The sequence below is a fragment of the Mustela putorius genome, unplaced genomic scaffold (genome assembly GCF_011764305.1).
Source record: "Mustela putorius furo isolate JIRA1106 unplaced genomic scaffold, ASM1176430v1.1 tig00000551_pilon_pilon_pilon, whole genome shotgun sequence".
Taxonomy (NCBI): Eukaryota; Metazoa; Chordata; class Mammalia; order Carnivora; family Mustelidae; genus Mustela; species Mustela putorius.
This window is the reverse complement of record NW_025421412.1, coordinates 12,300,744-12,326,380: the sequence shown is the minus strand read 5'-3', so window position 1 is coordinate 12,326,380 and position 25,637 is coordinate 12,300,744. Positions and strand designations below refer to the sequence as shown.

Here is a 25,637-nt window from a genome sequence, read left to right as displayed (position 1 = left end):
CGACAGCCTAGCAGTCTACAGTTCATGAAGCCCTCCAGGTGATGAGAAAAAATGCTAAAACTTCGAAACCACTGGTCTGACTATGGGTACCTTCTTCAGCTATTCTGGCAACAACAGAAAGGCAGTAAGAGGCCCCCAAAGGCCCCAATCCCACTGGAGGGGAGGGCCAAGGGCTCAGTAGAGGGACTGGGGACCAGAAATGGGGAAAACACCTTAATGTCCAAGTCACCACCCCCACAGGCACAATCACACATTTTGGGAAGCCACTTAAAAATAATACCAGAGCAGGAACAAAATATTTAAAAGTAAAAAAAAAAGGGGGGGGGGGTAATACAGGTGCCCAAAATACCATCTCCTACTGGGCTGGTTTCACAGAGGCTGGAAGCACACTGTGACCCTTAGGGACACAGGATCCCATGTGGCAGGACGGGGCAAGGGCAGGACCTGAAAGGCTCGGTGGGAGGCATTCTGGTGTGAGGGAGAGCACCGCCAATGCTGGCATCCGATGTCAGAGCTCTCGCCCCAATAGGGCTGTTTTCTAGCTGAGGGGCCTTGGTTAAACTTCCTAAGCCTCTGTTTTCCCACCTGTAAAATGGGTATAAGAGCCCCTCCACCTGGGCAGAAGCCTCAAGGACTGCCCAAGGGCAGAAGCAGCCCACCAGCACCCTCCCCTTGGGAAGAAGGTAATAAAAGTTTGTCCTACTCCTTCAAGGCTTCCCTCCACTACAAGCAACAAATATTTATTTTCTCAACTCAGCAAAGCAAAAGGCACCTTTACTTCTCCCACTTATCTATTCTGGTAATGCAGAGGAGCAGAAGGAAAAAGAAAACCCGCCTACCACAAGGAACCGCTAAGGAACTGAGTAACTCTTTGTACTCAACATAATTCTTCTCTTTTCAAAATACCTCTCGAGAAACATTGGGCACAACGAAGGTGCATCAAACACAAGGAAACTCCCAGAATGTTCAAACAATGCCTTTCCCCAGCTGGCTCTCAGTTTACCCGGAGTTCAGGTAGCAATTTAGCAACTGTAACCACACTGCACGGAACTTCAAAGTTATCCTATGAAATGGTACCGAAAATAACTGCTAACCACCACCTTGTCCCCCAAATTCAGGATGATCTTTCACTTTCACTCAATGATTTATTACTATAAGTTTCTACCCACCCCCCCAAAAATACTTTGCTCCTAAGTAGGAAATCAGTTTAAGGTCCTATCCCACAAGAGCAACCTTACCTGCTTAGATACACACCTGAGCTGAGGGCTCATAAATGCTGAGGCTGCGCACAAGGCTGTGCACGGCATGGAACCTGCAGAGACCCCCACGCCACGGGCCTCCGTCCACAGCATGGAACCCCCTGACACACGGCCAACTGGCTCCGCCACGTGTCCTCCTGAACACCGTGTCGGGCTATCAGACAGCTGCTATGCACCTGCGCCCGGGTCCCGCACTGACCACCACGGAGCCAGTGGCCAGGGGAGCTGCTCCAGGCTCCCCACCTCCAGAAGCACACAGTCCATTCCAAGCCAGGGCTGAGCCCCCAAAACACACATCAACTGAAGAAGATGTTTCTCCAAAGAGATACTATGAGGCTTCAAGAAATGGTTCTGTGCCCACATGACCTTGAGACTAGCAAATGAGACACAGAATAGAGAAAAACAGGTTCTCAGCTCAAGTTACAAAAGTGGAGGTCACTGATAGAGATATGTAAAAAACAGGCATGGATTTATATGGTCGTCGACTAACAGAGAGAAAAGAGAAGGCACCATCTCCTGAAGGGAACGAGGGCCTGAGGAGCCCTTCACCGGGCTCGGGCACCTGGAGAAGACCTGACTTTGGAATTCAAAGTGCACTCATTCTATTCTGTACCAGCTGAAGGAGGGGCATCCAGGCAGAAAGCTGAGCGTAACCTACTCTGAACAATCCTGAAATCCCAACAAACCAGAACAAAGGGAGGTTCTCTAAGGTTAAACCTCTGCCTGCCAGGAGGGGAGAAAAGACCAAAAGCAATGAAATTCCAGGAGTGGGAAGAAACTCAGAGGAGGGAGGGGAAGGACAGGCGAAACTGGAGATGGAGAGAGCGCCGCCAGCCAAGCCCATTTGCAGCCTGAATCCGCAGAATTCAGGAACCGGCAGCATCTAAAATAAGGATGGAAAGTCAATTAACCAAGTGGTTAGACCCCCCAGTGGCCTTCCCCGCTCACAGCCTTCCCAATCAGGGCAACTACTGAAATCACAGTTCCTAGAAAGGAAGCCGAGGGCTCCTGGAGGAGGACAGAGGCGGGAGTTAAATAACGGGAGCGCAGCTCCACAAGACGGAGCACCCACACTCAGTCCTCCCCCAACCTCCAGCGCCTGGCGCACATCAGGCTTCAGGTCTCAGATGGGAGGAGGGAGCAGCAGGGGGAGCAGCAGGGGGAGCACCAGCTGTGGACAAGAAGGGGTCCAGACCAGAGCAGGTCAGAAGCTTCTCCAGGAAGGGGAAATGTATAAAAGGCTGAAAGAAACAGACATCAGCCATTCGTCACCTCTGCCATCTGGCAGAAGCACCCGGCATCACTGAGGTTTACAAAGCTCCAGTCAAGGGCTCAGATTTCCAACCAGCATGGTTGTCCCCCACTCTTAAAGAGGAGTGGACATTCAAGGGTGGCCTCTAGCATTAGAAATAAAGACCATGACCAACAAGAGGGGACCAAGGGCCTTGGAGGAAGAGAATCTATTCTGGAGGAAGGAAACATAACTGCAATTAACATACCCAGGGAGATAAGAGCAAATATTTCAACTGAAATAATGAAAGAACATTCAGAGAACCAAAAAGACCTCTTAGAATTTAAAAAATTAGAGCAGAAACACTCATTAGAAGAGTTAGAAGAAAAAACTGAGACAGTCTTCCAGAAAGCCAAGTAAGCGAGACAAAGAGAGAGCAAACAGGTTTAAAAGGATAAAACTCTTTGAGGACCCGTCCTCAATGGAAGGTCCAACATCCAAATAATAATTTAAGAGAGGGAGACCACAGAAAAGACCTGAGCTGCCCAATGATAAGGGCTTCCTGAGTATCGGTCACAAAAAAAAGACCTGCATCATGACAAGTTATTGTGAAAACCGAGCTCAGGAAGAAAAAATTCAGATCCTATTAGGCTCAGGAAGAACAAAAGAACTCACACACACAGAATCCAGTGCTGGTGTGGCACTGCAGACTTGACCGGCGACAATGAAGCCTCAAACACTGAGAAATGCCTTCAAAATCCTGGAGGAAAATAGTTTCCACCCTGTAACTATATCCCATGCCAAAACATTAATTGAGAGGAAAAGAAATGTTCATGACCTCAAAGAACCTATCTCCTATGTACCTTATTCACAGGAAGGCACTGCAAGATACACTTCGCCAACACAACAGTGTAAACCCAGACAGACAGTGACAGGAGACACAGAAAAAGAGGTGGTCCAGGGCAGCACGAGGAGTCCCACGTTTGAGGGCAAAAGGTGACAGAGGCCGTGAGCAGAGCGCTAAGGGCAGACGACCACCAGTCCACTCGGGAGCGGCTCAGAAGGCTCACAGCAAGATGTCTCCAGACACCTGTCTGCTTGACCTAAACTTCGGAAAACATTTCAGTAACTTCTGCAAGCTTTGGCTGAGTAAGTTATAAATACTGCCACAGACTGAATGTCTTGTGTCCTCCCCAAATTCCCACCTTTAACCCAGTCCCCTCTGGGATTGGTATTGGGAGGTGGGGCCTGTGATTAGATCATGAAAGTGGAGCCCTTGGGATTGGGACAAGTGTCCTTAGAGAGCGTAGAGGGCTCCCACACCCCTCTGCCATGGAACAGACCGTCCATGACCCGGGAAGAGCTACCCTCAGCAGACAGAGAATCTTCCAGAGCCTCGATCTCACCAGGCTCCAGAACTATGAGGAATCAACATTTGGTGTTTAAGCTACCCAGTCTCTGTACGGGACGTTGTCACAGCAGCCCAAACTAAGGCAATTACATTATTTTAAAAAAAAATTTCAGTGAAGATTTGAAAAGTTATCCCGGTTTGCTAAAGGGCTGGGCTAGCACGTCACCAAAGTCAGAAGGAGACTATGCCGGGGAGAGGGAAGAGAGGGACCTGTGCCTGAGACAGCCAAGAACCAAAGCCTCTTCTTCAGAGTCCGAAGTCCACACACAGACCCCGCCCTAAACTAGGAAAAAAGCAGCAGCAATTTTTTAAATGTTCTATATAAATAAAGTAGAAATAACAACAATTAGCTAACAGAGATCAAGGGGGCTGCCTTTGGGGAGGAGGACGAGGGAGGCAAGGGGCCAGTCACGGCTCTCCTTCTGAACAAACCTGATTCGGCCGTATGTCTCTTTATGCTCAACCTTTTAAATAAAAACTAAGCAAAAATCCTAAATAATTAAAACAAAGAATCTGGACCTATATGGTCGTTTCAAGTCTCAGGGCCTTTTAAAAAATCTTTTTAAAAATAGGAAGAGGCTTAAAATAATAGGAAGATAAACACCCGCTACATATTTCGTAAGCATTAACAGAAAACTCAGAATGTTCCCACGATTTATTCAGATACCAGCAGGCGCTGCTCAGATAAGGTTCCCTGTACTGACCCTGACCCTCAAGAAAACCTAACAACCCTCAAGAAAACATAATGGAAGGTCTCTAAAGTCAACAATGCTGTCCCCAGGGGTATGCACATACAGTGCCTTTGTAATCCACAATCTGGGGTGTTTGTATATCTTGTAGCAAGCAAAGATACTTTTTTTTTTTTTTTTTAATCTGAACCTTGGAAATCAAGGAGCCATTTGGGTTTAGAAAACTCCATACTCTAACCACTGAGCGACCTAGACGCCGTCGGGAAGCACCTGCCTTCGGGTCAGGTTCATGATCCCAGGGTCCTGAGATCGAGTCCTACATAGGGCTCCCTGCTCGGCGGGAAGCCTGCTTCTCCCTTTCCCACTTCCCCTGCTCGTGTTCCCTCTCTTGCTGCATCTCTGTCAAATAAATAAAATTTTTAAAAAAAGGAAAACTCCATACTCAACTCCACAGCCAGGTGTTATGTTAGCCATGATTTTTTTTTTCTTTTCCCCAAAGCACTGGGCCCTAGGAGTTTTTTTAAAACATACTGTACTGCAAAAATGTGAATTATGGGAAATGACTGGTCCAAGGACACCAGATGACCCTAAACAGACACACAGGGATAACAGTGCAACCTCTATTTCCTGCACTCCCTGCTGCTACAAGGTTCCAAGGTTCCCTGAACGATAACAATGCTGAGCTGAAGCATAAAAAAGAAGCCACAGAAGGGCTGGCTCAGTGTGGCCCATTTCCTGCAGGTACGGAATTCCCAAGCAGGCAACTCTGAATCACTGGGAGATGGCTCCCAACGCAGTGCCAAGTGGCATGTTTCTCCAGAGATCCTCTGACTCCTTGACCCTGGCCTCAGCTGCCTTAAAAAAGACTCTAGGAAGAAGCAGCAGCTGCCAACAGGCTCATTTCTTCAGTGACTCCTCACACCACGTCTTTCATCAAGGTCCTAGAAATACCCTTCCACGGGCACGAAGTGGGCGAGCTCTGCTCTGCGCATGAAAACAGCGGGAAGAGGAACGTGAAGTTGCATCACACGCAGGAACGAGAAAGCAAGGATGGCTGCCACTTGCCCGTAACGACCCTGAGGGGACACCGTGCTATGTCGGCAGCCTAGAAAAATCTAACCTGACCAATTTCGACTTGAAGGTCATTTGGTTCTATGTGAAATCCTACCAGGACCGTTCCCATAGCTGGATTACAACCAAAATGTCCTATACTCCTTCAAGTTATATTTAAACGGGTATTTAAGAAAACATATTTAGCCTGTCAAATAAAAAATTTAAAAAAAAAAAAAAACAATCTTAGGCAACTAACAGTAACAGAAAACTGTGCCTTTACTTTCCTTATTACTCTTAGCATAGAACAGCAAAAAAGCATCAAAAGCTGGGGAGATGGGAGATCGTATTAAAAAAAAAAAAAAGAAAAAAGTGTTCAATGTTCACTGAGAGTTCAAAATTACCAAGGTTTGAAGTCAATCTGCTAAAATCTCCACCCTGAGGGGCAGGCCTCTGGCTTGGCTCAGTCGGCGGAGCATGAACTCTTGATCTCAGGGCTGTGAGTGGGTCTCGGAGCTCCATGTAGGGTGGAGATCACTTGAAAATAAAAAATCTTGAAAAAGAAGAAAGTCCACCTTGGCTATCCTGCTGACACCTGAACCTCCAACCACTCAGTTTTGTCTGTCCCGACTCTCACCAGCCTGGGGTTCCTCTCACCGCCTTCCAAGTGGCAGCCAGCCAGCCCCAGGATCCTACTTCCACCTCCAGCAGCCAAGCAGGACTCCTAAAGCTCCTGACACTCAGTGCTTCCCTACCCCAGCCGGAGCGCAGGCCCCCTTCCCCAGCCCCCGCTCTGGGGTCCAGGCTAGTCTCCATGAACCTGCTTTCCAACCCCTGCTTTCCAACCTCTGTGTCCCCGTGAACCTGCTTTCCAACCCCTGGGACCGCCCAGATCACAGCCCTCGCTGGGCAGCTGACTTCCTGAGCACGTGGCCCGCCGAGGTCCCCACCCACTCCTCATAGGTCCTGGCACCGCAACCACAGAGGCTCCCCATCTCGTCCAACATCGGACCCTAGACCCCATTCCACACTAAAGCATTTCGCTCAAGGTGCCTTCAGAACCTCAATCTCACAAATCCCGGGAATGTCCACACCCCGTAACATGCCAACCTTTCCCCAGGGCGCAGATGGCAACAGGCTGAACATGGAGAGGCCTCTTCCATGGAAACAGTAAAAAAAACGATGGCAATGCGACACAAACAAGGGGAAAAAAATCCGAGAGCACTGAAGCCACAATTAAATGCAGCTGTCCTTCTGTTTTCCTTCATTTCCCGTATTTTTAAGGGTACACAGGTGTCCCCAGGGCAAGCAAGAGCACTTGAGGAAAGTTCCCAACATGTCCAAACCAGGCTGTTCAACGCTCCTCTCGAAATCCCCACTTAAAGGGACATTCTCAGCCAAGGTTAGTCTTTCCAATCAAGGAGAACAATAGAGAGGAAGAGAGGGGGACAGGATGGCTTACCAAGTAGAAACTAAGTTTCCCAGCTACTCCTCTAAACCCTCTTGTACTTTTCAAATCGGGTAATATAGTAAATTAACGACATCCTCAAAACATGCTAAGTAACTCAGCTGTCCTGCACATGGGACATACCAAACTCAGTATTTTTCGGACTTGGGTCAAACCAGTCAGCTGTGAAATCAATTTAATGCTGCAACCAGCTTTTCTTTCTTTCTTTCTCTCTTTCTTTTTAAATAAAAGACATCACACAAAAGCAGGACATCACAAGTAGTGAGGGTCAGGGCTGTCTCTTAAAACTTCTGTTTCAGATCTTGATGTAAAATGTACTTCTTACGCGGGTCACAAACCAAAAAGCTTGGAAGCTGAGATATGACCAATAAAAATCTGCAAGAGAAACTTATAAACCAAAACCTAATTCTTCTTAAATTACAACTTAAGCAAACTAAAAGCTGGCTAGTGTTCCCACTGACAACTGAAGCTTTTCTTCAAATCTGAATTAAACTGATTGAAACAACAAATGTTCAAGGACACGGAGTACATACATCCCCAAATCAACCTAATTTCTGTAAGTCTATTTGTAGTTACTACATTCAGTTCATGATTTTTTATTTTCTCCCCTATGTTAATAGGAAACTGAGATGTGGGAGGTAAAAAAGGCCCCTGGCAACCTTCATTACACATTTATTACAAATATTAACTCATTCAGATGTACAGTCCTCTACCCCTTACCTAGGACCTGGCATATAAATGTTCAATAATAGTTCCTGGCCAAATAAAATACAATCTTGTATTCCTCATTTAGCATAGTTCTTCAGCAAACCCAAAGTGGAATTTTTTTTTTTAAGATTTTATTTATTTATTTGACAGAGAGAGATCACAGTACACAGAGAGGCAGGCAGAGAGAGACAGAGGGAAGCAGGCTCCCTGCTAAGCAGAGAGCCCGATGCGGGACTCGATCCCAGGACCCTGAGATCATGACCTGAGCTGAAGGCAGCAGCTTAACCCACTGAGCCACCCAGGCGCCCCCCAAAGTGTAATTTAAAAAGCCTTTAATGTTTGCAAAAATTATAATAAAGCAGCAGTACACCATGATGAGCAGAAACACAGTCTGGGAGACAGGAAAAGTTCTGGTTTCAAATCACACACTTCCCAGCTCATATACTCCCTCTCCTTGGTCAGTTCAATTAGTCTCTGTTGGCTTTCACATCCAGAAGACAGAATAAATAACACCCCTACCTCCAGAGGCACCAATAAAAATCTAGAGGCATAAAAATGATTTGCGAGACAACGAAAAAATGGTGTTTATATGAAAATGTCCTTTCAGGCTTACTTAAGTATCTCTGATACTTAAATTCAGGCCACCTAAATTCACTCTGCTGTCTTTCTGAAATTTTTACCCCAACTCCTTATAAGCCCTGTTCAGAAGATGAGAGGGGAACAAAAAAAGGGGGCGGGGTGATTGGAAGTATCGGGACCAGACACAGAAGGGTTAGCAGTGTCTCTTATCTTATTCTAGAGAACAGTCAAAAGCAGGTGTGACTTCCATTTAATTTAACCCATAACTTTGAGGAAAGCCTCCTGGGCTGGTAACAACTGCTAATTCAAAGGAGAAAAATAAATGCGCCTGTTGTTTTTCTTCTTGGGAGAAGGGAGAGGAAAGGAATGTTCTTCCCCAAATGGCACACTAAACACAATTACAGTTTGTACGTGGACTTAAAGACAGGAGTGCTGAAAGCCACCTTTTACAGCTCCCTGCCCCCAACCTATGACAGCTGAAAATCTGGAGGTCTCAACCAAACAAAAACAGTTCCCTTGAAATGGAAATTTACATCCTCTTTCCAAGATTTCGCCTATCCACTTGAGGGCGGAAAAAAAAAAGACAACAGACAACGTTGAGAACAGACACCACCACCTGGAGACCACCTGATACCTTCTTCAGGGCACCAACCAACAGGGCTTTAAGTACCGCCTCAAACTGATTCACTTTCCACAAAGGCCTTACACCTCCACTGTAAACTTTAAGTGAGGCATCCGTACTAGATTACAACCTGATTAACACGGCAGACGTCAGTCTAAAGGAAATAACTGATAAAAAAAGAAAAGAAAAGAAAAGTTGTTCAACTCAAGAGCTTCTTCTTGCTCTAGGGCTCAGGAATCATTTTCACCCAGTTCACCGTGCCTTCCTGCCTCTCCATTCAAACCAAAGCGAAGCAGGAACTTTAATACCAAGAAACCACATCTGATTTTTACCTAACAGTCTGCAGAAGCTTAGGTTTTAAATGAGTGTTGAGTTTAAAAGCTCTTTAAATGAGATTCAAGGGCAGTTTTCTTCAAGTACACTCAAGATACTAACTTTGACTGTTATTCCTTTATTAAAAAAAAAAAAAAAACCCTCAGGATAAAATTCTGGTAGCTTTCGTGTTGCTATTTTTATAGATTTCAAACCTGAACAATGAAATCCAGCTTTCTTTTTATGGTTAACAAAAGGCGGGGGTGGGGTGGGCCATACGACCTGCCATGGGAAGACCTGTCAGATTCAAGTCTCAGCCCTTAAGATGCCAGGTCCAAACACTGCACTTCTCAGCCCTAAAGAGCAAGGGAAGACGGAAAAAAATGGGCCGGCGGATGTCTGTAAAATAACAAATAAATCCACTTGGATACCGTGGTTGTTTTTTTAAAGCTCTTTATGTACACTCCCTCAACTAAACCGGGAGAACAAAACTTTAAAGACATACTCCCACTGTATCATGAGATTTCAGTCCCATTTCCTATTTTGCCACCATTTGTGCGCTTGCAAATATGACAAATTAACCAGGGCCAAGTAGTTTTGTTTTCCAAAGGACTAAAAACAGTCCCCAAAGGCGAAAAGACTCTAATGCTAGCAGGCACATTTGAAAGTCAAGCCCAACACACAACCCCCACCCCCACCCCTCCGCCAAATCACTGGTTAAGCCAAGATGCCACAAAGTATCCACCGAGAGGTTTACGGGGAAGGAACTCGTCTGGATCCAATCAAGTGTCCAAGTGAAAGCCCAGTGTCCCGAGATCGGGCGGGTCAGCGTCGGCTCGGGACACTGGAGTACATGCTGTCCGCCTGATTCCTCCTTCCAGAAGGTTTACACGCTCGCACTTTCCCCTCAGTTGGCACCAGAAGGAAAGGCGCGGAGCAAAAGCGCCGGGAGTGGGGGCTGGCGGTTACACCTTCCCTCACCCCGCCCTGCCTCCTCCGCCCGGCCCGGCCCAGGACGAGTCGGGGCGCGCCCGGGGCTCCCCTCCGGCCTCTCAACTTTAACTCCTGCTCGCGGGGAACGGGGCCTCCGCCGCCCCCCGCCTGCACGCAGGGCCTAAAGACCGGGTCGGGGCCTCCAAGGGCATTTCCCCCCATCACTTCTCCCGGGGACCCGGCGGGCGCCGGGCCTGCAGCTCGCAAGGCGTAGTGCGGAGAGGGCGGCGGAGAGGGCTCCCCCACATCCCTGCCAGACCCCCGCGGCCCCCGGCCCGCGAGGGCGCCTCCAGGCCGCGGACCCCCTCATCCCTGCGCTCACCCCCACCCCCTGTCCCCGAGCCCCGGGCCGCGGCGCGGGGCAGGGGCGCCCTGGGGGCTGGAGTGCCGCGCTGGAGGCCGGCGCGACCCCGGAAGGGGCAGCGTGTGGAGGGGGGGCCGTGTTTACACCGCCAAGTTCCCCGCTTCCGCCCCGGGCCGCGCATCCCCTCCCTCCGCTCGCGGCCCGGCTCCTGCTTACCTGCATGCCTGGCAGGCCCGACTGCACCGGGGAGTGAGCCATGGCGGCCAGGACGGCCACTTCCTGGGACGGGACGGCCGGGCCGCGGCGATCCGCGCGGGCGACGAGGCCCGCGGGCCGCGCGCAGCCCCGGGGCGGCGGGGGCGGCCGGCCAAGCCCGAGTCCGGCTTCGGCGGGGGCCTGCCGGAGTCTGAGGCCACCCCAGCCCCGGCGGGTCCCGGGCGGGGCGGCGGGCTCAGCGGCGGGCGGCGGGCCGCGTCTCCATGCACCGCGCCGGGGAGGGGCTGCGAGAGTGGCGCGGGGACTCGCCGCGAGCTGCCGCCGCTGCTGCTGGGCTGGAGCCGGGCGGCCTGGGCCCGCGCGCGCTGGCCGCCTGGAGCGGGAGTGGGCGCGCACAGCCCGCCGAGCCCGCGAGCGCAGAGCCCAGCGCGCCCCGCCCCGGCCCGGCCCCCGCGCCCGCCTCCGCGGCCCGGCCGGGGACCCCGCCCCGCGCTTCCGGGAGGGGGAGGAGGCTCGCGGCCGCCGGGCGCCCTAGGCCGCAGCCGCCTGCGCCGCCGCCTGCCGGGCGGGCGGGGGTCCTGGCGGGGGTCCGAGCGCCTCCCGCGGGCCGCCTCCCGCTGCCAGCCGGCGGAGCGGAGCCGGGAGGCGGCCGGCGCACGAGTGCGGGGAGGGGGGGCCTCAGCCCCCGCGCCGGGCTAGGGGAGGAGGGGACTGAGTCGGACCTGGGGTTGGCAGCGTGCCCAACACCCCGCTTAGCCTCGCCGCCCCCACTTCCCCCCGCGCTCCCGGCCGGAGTCCGGCGCGCAGCGGGGCCGGGCGGCGAGGGAGCGGGGAGCGCCAAGTCTGAACTCTGCCATCCTCTTCCTGGTCCACGCAAGCCCACCCCGCTCCGTCTGCCCCCAGGGAAACGGGCTCCGGGCGACCTCCCCGAGGGCAGAGGCTAGGGCAGGGGGACCTCGGGAGGGAGAGGGCCCAGAGGGTCCCCGGTCCGTGGCCAGTTCCAGACTACCAGGGCGGAGCTTCTTCGGCTTCTGGGTGAAGTTTCCCACCCACCCGAGGAGGAAGCCGGGAGGGGAGAGGTCGAGAGCTGTTCACGCTCAGCTCCGTGTTTCTGCTGCTTGAAAGCAGCCCCACTTGAAGGCTGAAACTTAACGAAGAAGTGAGGGGGCTGCACCCCACCATCTCCGGGCCCCAGACCCAGGCGGCAGCGTCCACCCAGAAGAAAGGGAAAAATGGGGGCGGGGGGGATGGAGGGGGCAAGGAGGAAGAGAAGACAATGGAAGGAAACCGTGTCTAGACGTATCCCCGGCCCTCTCTCGGCCTCTCTTTTCGGCCGCCTGCAAAAGTTCCAAGTCCCCTCTGGGGACCAGTCCTGCCTCTACTTTTTAGTCACCTCTTCTCCAACAACGGAGGAAAGAAGCTCCGGAAAGTATTTTACTTGAAGGGGACAGTGGCGGCCACGAGCTGATGTCCTGCACCTCAGGTTGTGGGGACCAGGCAGTCACTGGTGCTGCCCGGGAGTCCCCCGGAGATCCTAAACAATTGGGAGGAAACTCTAAGTCCTCCAGCGAGCGACGAAAGGGGTGTTCATACTCCGAAGGGTCGCGGTATCCTGGGAATTGCTGCTCCCTGAGGTGCGCTGGATCCGAGGAGGACTGGGGTGCTAAAAATAATCCTCACTTTCCCTTTGGAAACGTGCATGTTTTTCCTCAAAGTCCAGGATGGATACCTTCAGATTATCTTTATGGGATCACTGAGTCAGGAATTCCTGCCTCCCCCAAGGACTGGGAAGAGAATGCGGCAAATACAAAGTTAAGAAAAGCATGAACCCGGATACCTGAGAGTTCACCATCCTGTGTAAGTTTCATGTACTCAAAAATGGGAACATAAAGAGAGAACCAGCAAAACAAGCAAGAGATGCATCTTTAAAAGGTTTGTAATCTTCCACCCAGAAAGTCTCCTTAAGTAACATGGCCTAAAGTTAGAACCAAGACATGCCCAGAAATGGATACAAAAAGATGCAGGGCAAGGAGAGCTACAATTGTGGGAAAATTAGGAACAGATTAAAAATTTAAGAGATTGTTAAGTAAATGATAGTGTGTTTATACAGTAGGTACTATGTAGACATTAAAAATGATGATATATTACAATATCTAGTAACATGGAAAGGTATTTTCATTATAGGCTGTCAAGAAGACACTGTGCAAAACAAATGTATAGGCTGAGCTCAAACCACTTCCTATATATGAACATATATTTGAACATTATAGATATGTATAGATATACATGTATATAGATATGTATAGATAGCCACTGCTCAATCTTGGTAATATATACTTCTGGGTTTTTCTCTGGTAATGCATCACAGACATATAACATTATAGATATATAGATATAGATATATACAGATATATATTATAGATATATATAGATATCTATATATCTATAGGTATGTATATACATGTATATCTATAATCTGTATCTATATCTATAGACATATAACATTATATGTCTGTGATGCATTACCAGAGAAAAACCCGGAAGTATATATTACCAAGATTGAGCAGTGGCTATCCCTGGAATTAAAGCTGATTTTTTCCAGTCTGTACTCAACCAGTAGAGACCATCGTGCTAAAACTCTCTGGGGTTAGCAGTCAGGGGCAGTAACAGGGCAGCAAGATAAGGAGGAAGAAACAGGACAAGTGGACAGAAATGTTTGGACGCTGGTCGGAGGCATTATCATTGGAAATTCATGGAGTCCACCTTGCATGAGCTTATTTCCAACAAATAAGCCCTGGGAGGATGAGGGGTGTCGGGAGGGGAGGCCTTGGACCTTAATCTTGTATAAAAAGTAACCAGAGTCCCACTTCATATCCAGAAGCTAGGGAGGCTAAGAGCATGTAGATTATAAAAGGATACAACTTATCTGGAAACAGTGACTTGCATTCATTAGGGGCCTCTTTCCCTATTGATTTCTCCCTGCTATTTTCCCTTTTTACCTCCTCACTATGACTGAACTTCATTTCCTCCTTTGACCATATTTATACCACTGAGCACAATTCTCCTCGTAAGAGAAGACACAAAATAGGAGTTCCTGGTCGCACTGGGTCATATGCAGACATTACCCAGTATCCCCAGGGCAGTGGCCTTCTACCTTTGTTTCAACAGAGCAGATTGACACAGCCCGAGCCCCTGATGAGATCCCGCCCAATTGCTTATTGCCTCTGTTCACCCATTAACACATTTTTCGAATGCCAACTACGAGTCAGACATCTGGTTCAGTGTTGGGTCCATAAACACTGGCACTCCTCAGGTACCTCTCCTCCCAACCTAGAGAAATGACGTCCCAGAATCCTAACTTCAGAATTTTACTGTAGAGCAGTTGATTAAATTTAGAGTTGCAACAGCTCTAATTTCCACCATGGAAAGAAGAGGATTATCCTCTCATCCTCTTCCTCTTGTCACTTCCTCTCCACCCTCCACACAGAATTACAAGAGATCATATACTATTATAATTTCACAAGGAGAGATTTTGAGGGTCTCCATAGAGATTATGCATTTGCTGGTCTCCATGGAGATACTAGCCCATGGAATTATTTTCATCCCCTGGCCCTCTTTGTCTTTTGTGTTGACTTAAGGATAACAATTGAGCAATGAATTGTGCTCTGACACATATTCAGGACCACAAAGGACATTTCCAGGCCCCTATATAGGGCCCTTCAGAATACAGAGCCCTTGGCTATCAACTCCCTCTAAACCAGTGAGTAGTCCCAGCAGAGCTCCAAGAGCGTAGCTGAAAACAAGAATTCAACAATCAGTCCCTTCACTTCTCCTTCTGGGTTGAAAAGATAAACACCCCCAAATGCCACTTTATAAAGAGCAGCTAGACAAGTAGCTCATTAGCAATTTAAATGTACAGATTCAAGAAAGGGACTTAGATGGTGAACTTTAAAGAGAGAAATTCGAGTAGCTCGGAGAAGTAACAGAAGGCTTGACAAATCCTACACATGTTCAGCAGGTGAAGACACAAAAAGTGGAAGACAGATCATTAAGATTGGTATGACATGACGGCGAGGAATTATATGCTAGGGCCCCGGGAAGAGATCTGGCTACGTTGGTGCAAAGGAAATTTCATTTGGTGGGCGTGGGGCTCGGAGATCAAGCTCTCAGAGCAACATGACTCTAATTCAGTTTGGGGTCGCACCCCACATATGTCTCCCCGGGCTGCCATGAAAGAGTACCATGGGTGGGCAGCTAAACAGGAACGTTTTTCTTCACGGTGATGGAGGCTGGACATCCAAGATCAGGGTGTCCGCGAGGTCCATTCTGCTGAGGCTTCTCTCCTTGGCTTGTAGGTGGCCGCCTTCTCCCTGTGTCTCCACATCGTGCGTGTACATATGCATGTGCCCGGATTTCTTTCTACCAGGACACCTGCTAGATTTGGTTAGGGCTGGCCCTCAGGACTTCATTTTAACTTAATCACCCCTTTAAAGACCTTGTCTGCCACTGCAGTCACGTGCGCAGGTGCTGATGGTTAAGACTTCAACATAGAACTGGGGGTGGGGCGCCTTGTCAGCCCTGAACCCAGCCCTTTCCCTACACAAGCGGTTCTGGCCACCTGCTTTATCTAGTTCCTCCAGGCTCCGCTCCAGGAGCGGGAGCTTCCTTTCTCCTCTCTCAAGGCCTGTGCACCATTCCACACACGTCACATTTCACATTTATGCTAATAGGCATTGCTTCATATTTCCGTGGGCGTAGTCCCTGAACTTCTTCTCATGGAGAAACTAGAGCATTAATCTCCAGCCGCTGGACAACGCAGAGCAGAAGCAGGGAAGAGAAGCACGTATTTGCTTGGTAAAGCATTTCCAATTAGAAGAAATCATCTGAAATACGTGGCAGAATGTGCCAGAAAAGAGTTCAGAATATTTTCCAGGGAGTATTTCGAAAGTCATAAATACTCATTTCAGCCAAAAGGTTACACTTTGATAAAGTCTTTCTTTCTCTCCAGTGTCTCCGCGCCCCGAGTATCATGGTGCTTGGAGGTGAAATTTACCAGGCTGGTTGGAAGCTGAGCCCGCAAGAGGAAGGGGCTTTTTGTTCTCTGTTTCTGGCATGTTCTCGGGGCTCACACCAGGGAAGTTAAGGCTGTTTAGCAGGGTACGTTAGAACAGGCTCACTACACAAATTCTCATGTGCAATTCTGCCTGGCAAAAAGCCAATTAACAGAGCTTGTCACCCTCTGCACAGTGGACACTTGACCCTGCCAATCAGCTCATAAAGACTCAGTACACAAAGACTCATCAAGTGTGTAGATTTCCCTCCCTCCCGAGGCTGGGTTTGCTTTCAGACGTGTCCAGAAAGGGCATAAATGAAATCATCCCCAGAAGGGTGATATCATCCATCCCACACTCTCAGAACTGCGGCTCCCCTGTTAAAAGCCCTTGGCCCTATTTTCTGACAAGGAAGACAAATTGTAGAAAGCGATTTTAATTTTAACTTCAAGGAGATCTAGGGAATTATGTGCTTAAGGAACATTGTATAAACCACCCGAAGGTAAAATGTGCCTGGGAGTTGTAGGCATTGGTTCCAGAATGCACACAGCCAGCTATACTCAGAATCCTCATGAAAATATCGACCTGACACAACCCTATCATCAAGGATTCACCTGAAAAAAAGCATGTAGTTTCAAACCTTGATTTTCCAGCCCAGTTTTACTTTGTTTCCTATGAGTTTATTAGTCAGTGAGGCTATTAGTCAGTCCTCTTTAAACAAGTGACGGAAACCTAGCTCAACCCTTCATAACCGCAAAAGGGAAATTTTAGCTCCATGATGGAAATCCAAGCTTCCTGGTTGAGGCTTGGTTAAATCCAGGAGGGTGTGTTGAGTGATAAAATCGGAACGCTGCTTTTCTTCTTTCTGTCTTCCCTGCTGGCCTCTGGTTACCCTTATCCTTGTGTGGGTTTCCTAGAAGAGGTGCCAAGATGGAAAGACGGAAAGAAGACTCCTGGGCACCCCTTGGCTGCCCAGCATGTGTCCATCCACACCCCTTGGCTGCCCAGCATGTGTCCATCCACACACACACATACACACACACACACAAACATACACATTCTCTTTTTCCATTTATGATTTCTTGTGTGTGTTCCCACCCTAACATACTACAGTCAGCCCCTGCCTAGCCACCCATATACTCATTACTTCTCCAAAGCAAGTCAGGTTCCAGCAGCGTCTACTTAGGTCATCCATTCCTACTCTGGAGGTTCTGGATAATATGTATTCCTCTTTGTCAAGTCTGGATATAGCTTTTCATAGGTCAAAAATCTGCTGTATATCTACACGGTAAATGTTAGCACACTTAATGTGTTTGATACGGGGAAAAATTTTGATAACCACCTTAAAAACTCTCATCTGAAAAGAAGGGGAGAAAAATGAGCAGGGGTCATCATCAGACCATGATATACATGATACCTTTCCGGAAAGTGAGACAATTGGGGAAGGACCGGGATCAGCCACTGGGACTCTACTTGCCTCTGTTCTCTGGAAGGTTCTCCAGATTCTGTGGCTTTCTGTGGCCACACTGGAGAGGAGCACATGGAGGTTGGCCCTTCTGGAGGGTGCACTGTTTTAGCAGCTCACCTCCTATTGGTGAGGATCTGAGGTCCTGGGGATGGTCTTAAGTGCAGAGGTACCAAACTTTCTCCTTCCCCGGTACCCTCAGCATCTCAGTAATTTTTCATAGCACCTCTGAGCCAAAAGAAATACCTAATAGTCCAATTAATCAAGAAGCTAGGTACAAGCAACTTAGTGGTTCTGTTTTAATAACTCAGTAGCCCTTTGAAAAATAACACTGTAAATTAGAAAATAATCTGGGGCCATCTAGGTGGCTCAGTCAGCTCAGCATCCAACTCCTGATTTCAACTCAGGACATTATCTCGGCGTCATGAGATCAAGCCCAGAGTTGGGCCCCACACTGAGTTTGGAGCTTGCTTAAGATTCTCTCTCTCCCTCTCCCTCTAACTCTCCCTTCCCTGCTTGTGCTCTTTCTCTCTCTCAAAAAATAAATAAATAAATAATAAAAATAAAAATAAATAAAAGAGTCTATTAATTTAATTCTTAAGTAATCGCAGTTATATGCTAAGGGGACATGTGTTCCTGTTGGATAATATACAACTTCTCAGACTTTAGATTGAGGTTGGACATATTTCTTCAATGCTTCAGTTCTTGGTACACATTGATTTTTTTTTAACATAGCAGCTGTCAAAATATAAGCAGATGCTCCGTGGCTCTATGACATCACTGAAAAGAAGGAAGCGTGATCTAGTGTTGAAACTGTGGACCACCTGTCAGCATGGCCTCTGACAGATGTTTAATACCGCTGCATTTCTAGAAAATGTAAACCATCTTGGGCTACCTCTGTGAACACTCAGGGCACCTTGAGGCAGAGTTTGGGAACCATGGTTTTAGGAACCAGGAACACCCACTGCCTTCCATTCTGTCTTCTGCATGACAGTTTTTCTCTCTCGCACCTTCTATCCCTGGGTCCAGGTTTATACTTGTCTAGATTCTGCTGATTTCACACAACGGAAACCTGATTCAAATTAGCTTAAACAAAAAGAGTCATTTATCTCATTTACCTGGGAAAGCCAGTATTTATAAGCCCGTCACATCAAGTTTAAAGAGTAAAATTGTAAAAAGTGAAGCTAGCTGCTGACAACTCAATTTGGGGATTCAAGGAAGGTCATCAGGACTCTGTGTGTCTCGATATTTGGGCTTATTTGGCTCCTGCTTGCCTTCCCTGCCAGACAGGCTCTTTCCATAGGAGAGAAGGATGATCATGTCATTCTTTGCCCTTATCATCCCAAAGATTTAAGAGCCCAGATAAAATGAGACATCCTTCATGATAGCTCTGCTTGAATTCATAGGGAGGTCTGACTGGCTAGAAGAGTGGGAGGGACAGAATCATCCCACAGTTTTGTTTTGTTTTGTTTTGTTTTTTTGCGGCGGGGAGTGCCTGTACCCTAAATAAAGTCACACTGAGCAATCCGCCCTTTGCCCACTGCAGTTGGGGACTTGGAGGTTTGTTCTGAGCAGCTGCTTAATCTGGCAGTGGGGAAATCTTTCTTATTAAGTTCAGGATCTTAGTTGTAAAAATGAAGGACGGGCGGACTTCCTGTGAAGGGCAGGGGTATCAGTATTTTAAGTTTGTGGGACCTGGGATCTCTATCACAGCCACTCAGCTTCACTGTTGTATCAACAAAGTAGCCACAGACAATACCATGCAAGTAAGCGGAGCGGAAACTTTGTTTGCAAACACAGCTGGTAAGCCAAGTTGGCACCCTGCCTGGTGGTTTGTTGACCCCTGGTCTGGATGAGTGACCTTGGTAAGCTGGATGAGGAGTCAGACCACTGAGTTGAGTTCAAAAAGGATGAGTTTAGGGAAGTACACGAAGGAGGAAAAATAAAGTACAGCCACACTACCTGGCTATGTAGAGTTGGCAGAAGGAGACCAAGAAGCTAGCCTGGACTGTGGATTGTAAATAAGCCCTCAGTATATAATTGCAATTTAAAATAAGGCAGGGTCCAAGATGTATGTATAATTGGTGAGAGGACAAGACAGCAAGTTTCTATACAGAGGATTAGGCTCTTGGGGAATATTCCTAATATTCATTTCACAATGAAAACTGAGTCATACCAAGAATACCTATGAAGAGGGGCGCCTGGCTGGCTCAGTTGGCGGAGCATGCAATTCTTGAACTCAAGGTTGTGAGTTCAAACCCCACGTTAGGTAGAGAGATTACTTAGAAATAAAATCGTAAAAAACAAAAACAAAACAAAACAACAGCCCAAAAAAGCCTATGAAGAATCATGAACTTCTCAAGGTCAGGATTGAAGTTTAGTTTTTTTCCCTTGTGATCCCAAGAGTATTTTTGGTGTGGAGATGTGGAAGAATCATATAATATATATTTGTCTATGCATGTCAGAAGCAGGTAAATTTAAAAATTAGAATTCTACTATTTAGAAAGTGCTTAAAAATGGGACACCTGGGTGGTTCAGTTGTTTAAGTGTCTGTCTTTGGCTCAGGTCATGATCCCTGGGTCCTGGGATTGAGCCCAGCATCGGGTTCCCTGCTCAGCAGGAGTCTGCTTCTCCCTAGCCTCTGCCTGCCCCTCCCCCCGCTTGTGCATGCTCTCTCTCTCTCTCTCTTTCTCTTTGTCAAATAAATTTAAAAAATAGAAAATGTTTAAAAACATAAGGAAACTGGGGCTTATATACTGCTGGTGAAAAAGTAAGTTGGTATAAATTCCCTAGAGGGACCTTTAGTAATATAACAAAAACCTTAAAATAGTCCTTCTTTTTTTCTATCACATTTTTGTTTCAAGATACTATACTTAAGAAATAAGTACAACTACTTAGAAAGGTAAAATGACCATAAACATCATATTAGTGTTCATAACAAAGAAAAAGTAAAAACAGTCAACGTGTCCAATTATAAGGGTTTGGCTAAAAGATTATGATTCACTCATAGAATGGTAGAAATTCTATGTACCATCTTAAAATTATTGTGTAAATTAATACTAACATACTTATTAAAGATTTTCATGGCTCACATAGGGATAAGTGAGAAAAGCAAGTTATAGAAATGCAGGTACATTATAATAGTATTTCTCCTTAGAGTATATGTAAAATTTTGCTCTGGCAATGGCTGAATTCTGGCCTAGGTTATTTCAGAACAATGTCATTAAATATGACTAGAACAGGTAGATGAATTAATTAATAGATTAATAAATTTTTTAAAAAGTGTTTGACGTTATCAGAGAGTTAGCAAGGCAATTTGTGGAACCAAGATCCAGAAGATAGGAAAGCCACAATAGGTAGACCTGGCATGTGGAGCTGCTCTCCTTCCTGAGGCAATTGCTAATTTGAAAGAGACAACTGAGTGGCAAAAGAGTGAAGCAGAAGTTCGGCACTTCCCTAGGGCCAGGTAAGCAAAGTTGTGACTTCAGTGCTACGGAAGAGAAGTTCTGGCAAAAAACCCAAACTTTTGATTGGGACCACAAAGCACTACACCCTAAAAATGAAGAAGAATCAAAATACATTAACTCTCAGGGCACCCGAGCGGCTCAGTCAGTTAAGGGTCTTCACTCCTGATCTCAGCTCAGGTCTTGATCTCAGGGACATGAGTTCAAGCCCTATGGACTCTACCATGGGTGTGGAGACTACTTAAAAAAAAAATAAAAAAGAAAAGAAAAGAAATAGACTAACTGTCACAAAGGATAAGCCTAGCTTCAAATCAGCCCAATAAATCAGACTAAGGTGATCTGTCCTAGCCTTGTGCTATTCCAGAAGTAAACTTCAATCCTTTCTGGATGAAGATTCCATCATCTGGAGTCTCAAACCATCGGTACATTTTTTCATAAGCAATGTATGGTACTCAATAAAAAATAACCAGGCAGTGAAATAGAACTTACAAAATATAACCAGGCATATAAGAAGGCAAGACAGGACAGAAGACTGAGAGAAAAAGTATATAATAGAAACATAATCATGGAGACATCAAAGTAATCAGAAGAAACATACTAAAATAAACATGACTGAATATGAATATAACAAGAAATTAAATGACAGATGGAGATGGAGAATTTTCCAGAAAAATAGAAACTATAAAAATGAATCACATTTTTCCAATTCTTAAAAAGAAGGAAAGAAAAGAATCAAATGGGGATGGCTGGGTGGCTCAGTTGGTTAAGCATCTGACTCTTGATTTCTGCTTAGGTCATGACCCCAGGGTCCTGAGATAGATCCCTGCATCAGGCTCTGTGTTGGTCATAGAGAATGCTTAAGATTCTCTTTCCTTCTCCCTCTACCCCTCTCCATCTCGCTTGCATGATCTCTCTAAAAAACAAAAAAAAAGTTTAAAAAATTAAAAAGAATCAAATAAAAATTCTAGAAATAAAAAGTATAACTGAAATTCTTAAGAACTTGATGAGTTTAAGAGCTGATCAAACACAACCGAAGACAGATTTAATAAAGAGAAATGGTGTGTGTGTATGTGTGTGTGTGTGTGTACACACTGAAACTCAAAACCTGAAGTTGAATAAGAGAAGGCAGATATGAAAGAATACTACACATATGGAGTACTGTATGATTCCACTTACCTGGAGTTTAAAAACAACCGAAACTAATCTAATAGTGTTAGACCTCCAAAGTGGTTAAATTTGAGAGGATAAAAGGAATAATGGTTACCTGTGGGAAAGAGGGCGCTATTTCTTGACCTGAGTTGTGGTTACACTGGGGTTACACTTCGAATTATTTGTCAAGCTGTTTTTGACTCGTGTAGTTTTATAGGTATGTTACATGTCAATAAAATATTTATTAATATATGTGTATACAGGGGCACCTGGGTGGCTTAGTGGGTTAAAGCCTCTGCCTTCGGCTCAGGTCATGATCCCAGGGTCCTGAGATCAAGCCCTGCATCCGACTCTCTGCTCAGCAGGGTGCCTGCTTCCCTTCCTCTCTCTCTCTCTGCCTGCCTCTCTGCCTACTTGTGATCTCTGTCAAATAAATAAAGTAATTAATTAAAAATATATGTATATACACACACGTAAATACAAGAGGCTATTTATATAGGTTATCTTTGATTTTTTCTTTGTTTTTTTTTTCTACAATGATTATGGATTCCTTATGAAAAAGGAAATAAAAGAGAGAAAAAGAAGGAAAAAAATACCTGTTGTTTAAAATTGAGGTATAATTGACATATAAGTGACTGGTTTTATTTATGAAAATTCTCCTAATCCTAGAATAAAAGCAAATGGGATTTAGATTTGGCTTAAGAAAAAATTTCCAGGAACTAAAGTTGTTAAACAAAGGAAACAATGGATTCTTCTTCCCAGGTAGCCTTTCAAAATAGAGTAAGGATTAAGTGTTATTATTATTATCCATAAACTAACTATAATAAGTTATTATCCATAAACTATCCATTATGAACACTTAATCCATATTCTATTTTGAAAGGAATGGCTCTAAGCAAGAGTACCTTTTAAGATTTGTTTTGGGTCCATGATCCTACAGGTTCAGCATGAGGGAGGTATATTTAAAGAACTTCATTTAGAGTGAGTTTACCTTCCAAGTGGTAACGGGTGGCTGGAAATAATATGTAATCATATCATTAGGAACTCATAGTCTACAGAGGTCATATAATTATAGATGAAACGTGAATTCTATTCACTCATCAACAAGTTATGAACTGCACATGCCTCAGTCAGACTCTGATCACGGGACTGAGATTTTGCGGTAAACATAACAAAATCTATGCTCTTGTGGAGTTTATATTCCAATAAACAAATATATAACACATCGAGTGATTATAAATGTGTTGAAGACAAAACATAGTACGGATAAAAAACAAAGCAGAGTAAGGATAAAGAATGATCGTGGAGCTGGTAGCAACGGTGAGCAATTTTAAAGATTCTAAAGTCATCTCTACACCCACTGTGGAGTTCAAACTTATAACGCCAAGATCAAAAGTCGCATGTTCGGGACGCCTGGGTGGCTCAGTTGGTTAAGCAGCTGCCTTCAGCTCAGGTCATGATCCCAGCGTCCTGGGATCGAGTCCCACATCGGGCTCCTAGCTCAGCGGGGAGCCTGCTTCTCCCTCTGCCTCTGCCTGCCATTCTGTCTGCCTGTGCTCGCTCTCTCCCCCCCCCCTCTCTGATAAATAAATAAAATTTAAAAAAAAAAAAAAAAAGTCACATGTTCTACCAACTGAGCCAAGTGCCCCCAGCGTGAGCCATTTTAGATCGGACAGACAAGGAAGACCTCTCTGTTTGGGGATATTTGGACAATCACATGAAGGAAGTGAGGGAATGATCCATGTGGTTTTCCAACCTGAGCAATTCCAGGAAGGGATGAAGGAGCTTGGGGCAGATCATGTAGGGGTTTGTGGCTCATCATGAGTACTTTCAACTTTATCTTTCCAAAATGGGAAGCTTGAAAGAGTTTGAACATAGGCATGATGCGATCGGCCAAATTTTAAATGGGTTACTCTGGCTGTTGAGTGGAGAATTCATAGTAGAAAGGCAACCGTAGAGAAACACCATGAGAAATCTCTTGCTTTTCTCTAGGCACAAAGTAAAGGTGGTGAGGACCATAAAGGTATCACGGGGCCTAGGGAAAGCGGACAGAATTCTGAATATATTTTGAAGGCAAAGGTGAACAGGATCTGAAGGAAGAGATGTGAAGTGTAAGAAAGGTAGAAGCAAGAATAACTCCAAAGATTTTAGTCTGAGAAACTAAGAGATTTGAGAAGCAACATTTATTGAAATGGTAGAAGTCTTTTTTTTTTTTTTTAAGGATTTTATTTATTTATTTGACAGACAGAGATCACAAGTAGGCAGAGAGACAGGCAGAGAGAGAGGGAGGAGCAGGCTCCTCACAGAGCAGAGACCCCAATGCGGGGCTTGATCCCAGGACACCGAGATCATGACCTGAGCTGAAGGCAGAGGCTTAACCCACTGAGCCACCCAGGTGCCCCTGAAATGGTAGAAGTCTTGAGAAGTACCCTTGGGGAGGGTTATAGGACCACATGAGCAGAATCAGCTTACAGTTCTTTTCATACAAAGGAGGAAGCAACTAAAAAGACTGAGTTAGGCAGGTAACCCTTCAGAATGGATAAAAATAACTATTCTCACATTTTGACAGTGACTTTGCAAAGTCTGCATATCACAGGGTTTGTAATGCTAATTATTTCAAAAACTATTCATTATTTATTTTTCTCGAATTGCTCTTCCTTTCCGTTGTGGCATTTTAACAGGGTCATAATTAATAACAAACCATAATATTCATATCTGGAAATCATTTTAACTCACATATGTCTCCCCTCATCCCCACCTTAAGTATCACCCTCTCTGGAAAGCCTTCCTCTGCCTCTTCATCTAGGGTTAGGTAATCTTCCCATGGATTTCCAGAAAACCCCAAAGATTGTTCTGTCATATTTCTTACCAAATACATTGTATTGTCATCCTCTGCTTTTCTCTCTGACCAAATGGACAGATTCAGTTATCTTTGAATACCCAGTAGTTGACTCAAGTCTTGGCACTTATTAAAAAATATGGGAAAGGAAGGAAGAAGGGCAGGGAAGGAAGGAAGGTGAGAAGGGTCTAGAATGTATCTTCTCTCCATTACCTGGAGATAATTTCATCGCACTAGCTCTACCTTGCTTTAGTTCCCGTCCTTCCTGCTGCCCAATCCACTGGGCCTGGTGAGATGTAGGTATATTCTAGAAATGTTGTCTACTATGATTAAGTGGAAAATCACCACACAATGGATGACTTATGGAAGCACCTTAACATCTTCCCTCCTTCCAATTATGCTAAGACTGAACTTATGGGCCAGAACTGTCCAATAGGACTTTCTGTGGTGAATGGAAATGGTCTATATCCAAACTGTCCAATAGAGGAGCCACTAACTGCATATGGCTATTGAGCACCCGAAATGTGCCAAGTGTGACCCAGGAGCTGAATTTTTATTTAATGAATTTAAATTTAAATTTAAGCAACCACATGTGGGTAGCGGCTACCCTGTAGTCATGATGGTCCAGTCATAGACCCTAATGGGAGTCCTAGTTCCTCATTTCCTTCCTTTACAGATGAAGAAACACATTCTTCAAAGAAGCACAATGGTTTGCCCAACTTCCTAATTCCTTATCCTGAAACATGTTTTTTTATTTTGTCACGACTCATTCCTAATGTGACCTTTGTGTTAAAATCTACCTCTTGCGCAGAAACTTTTAATTTTTA

General features: G+C 46.1%; 1 protein-coding gene across 1 annotated transcript in view; it reads right to left on the bottom strand.

The window, feature by feature from the left end:
* Positions 1-11,325, bottom strand: part of STK24 (serine/threonine kinase 24) — a 112,915-nt gene extending 101,590 nt beyond the window's left edge. The window contains exon 1 of the mRNA XM_004746116.3: positions 10,843-11,325. Coding sequence (XP_004746173.1) covers positions 10,843-10,884 — 42 coding nt within the window. The 5' untranslated portion in view covers positions 10,885-11,325. The remainder of the gene's footprint in view (positions 1-10,842) is intronic.
* Between the last annotated feature and the right edge of the window lie 14,312 nt (positions 11,326-25,637).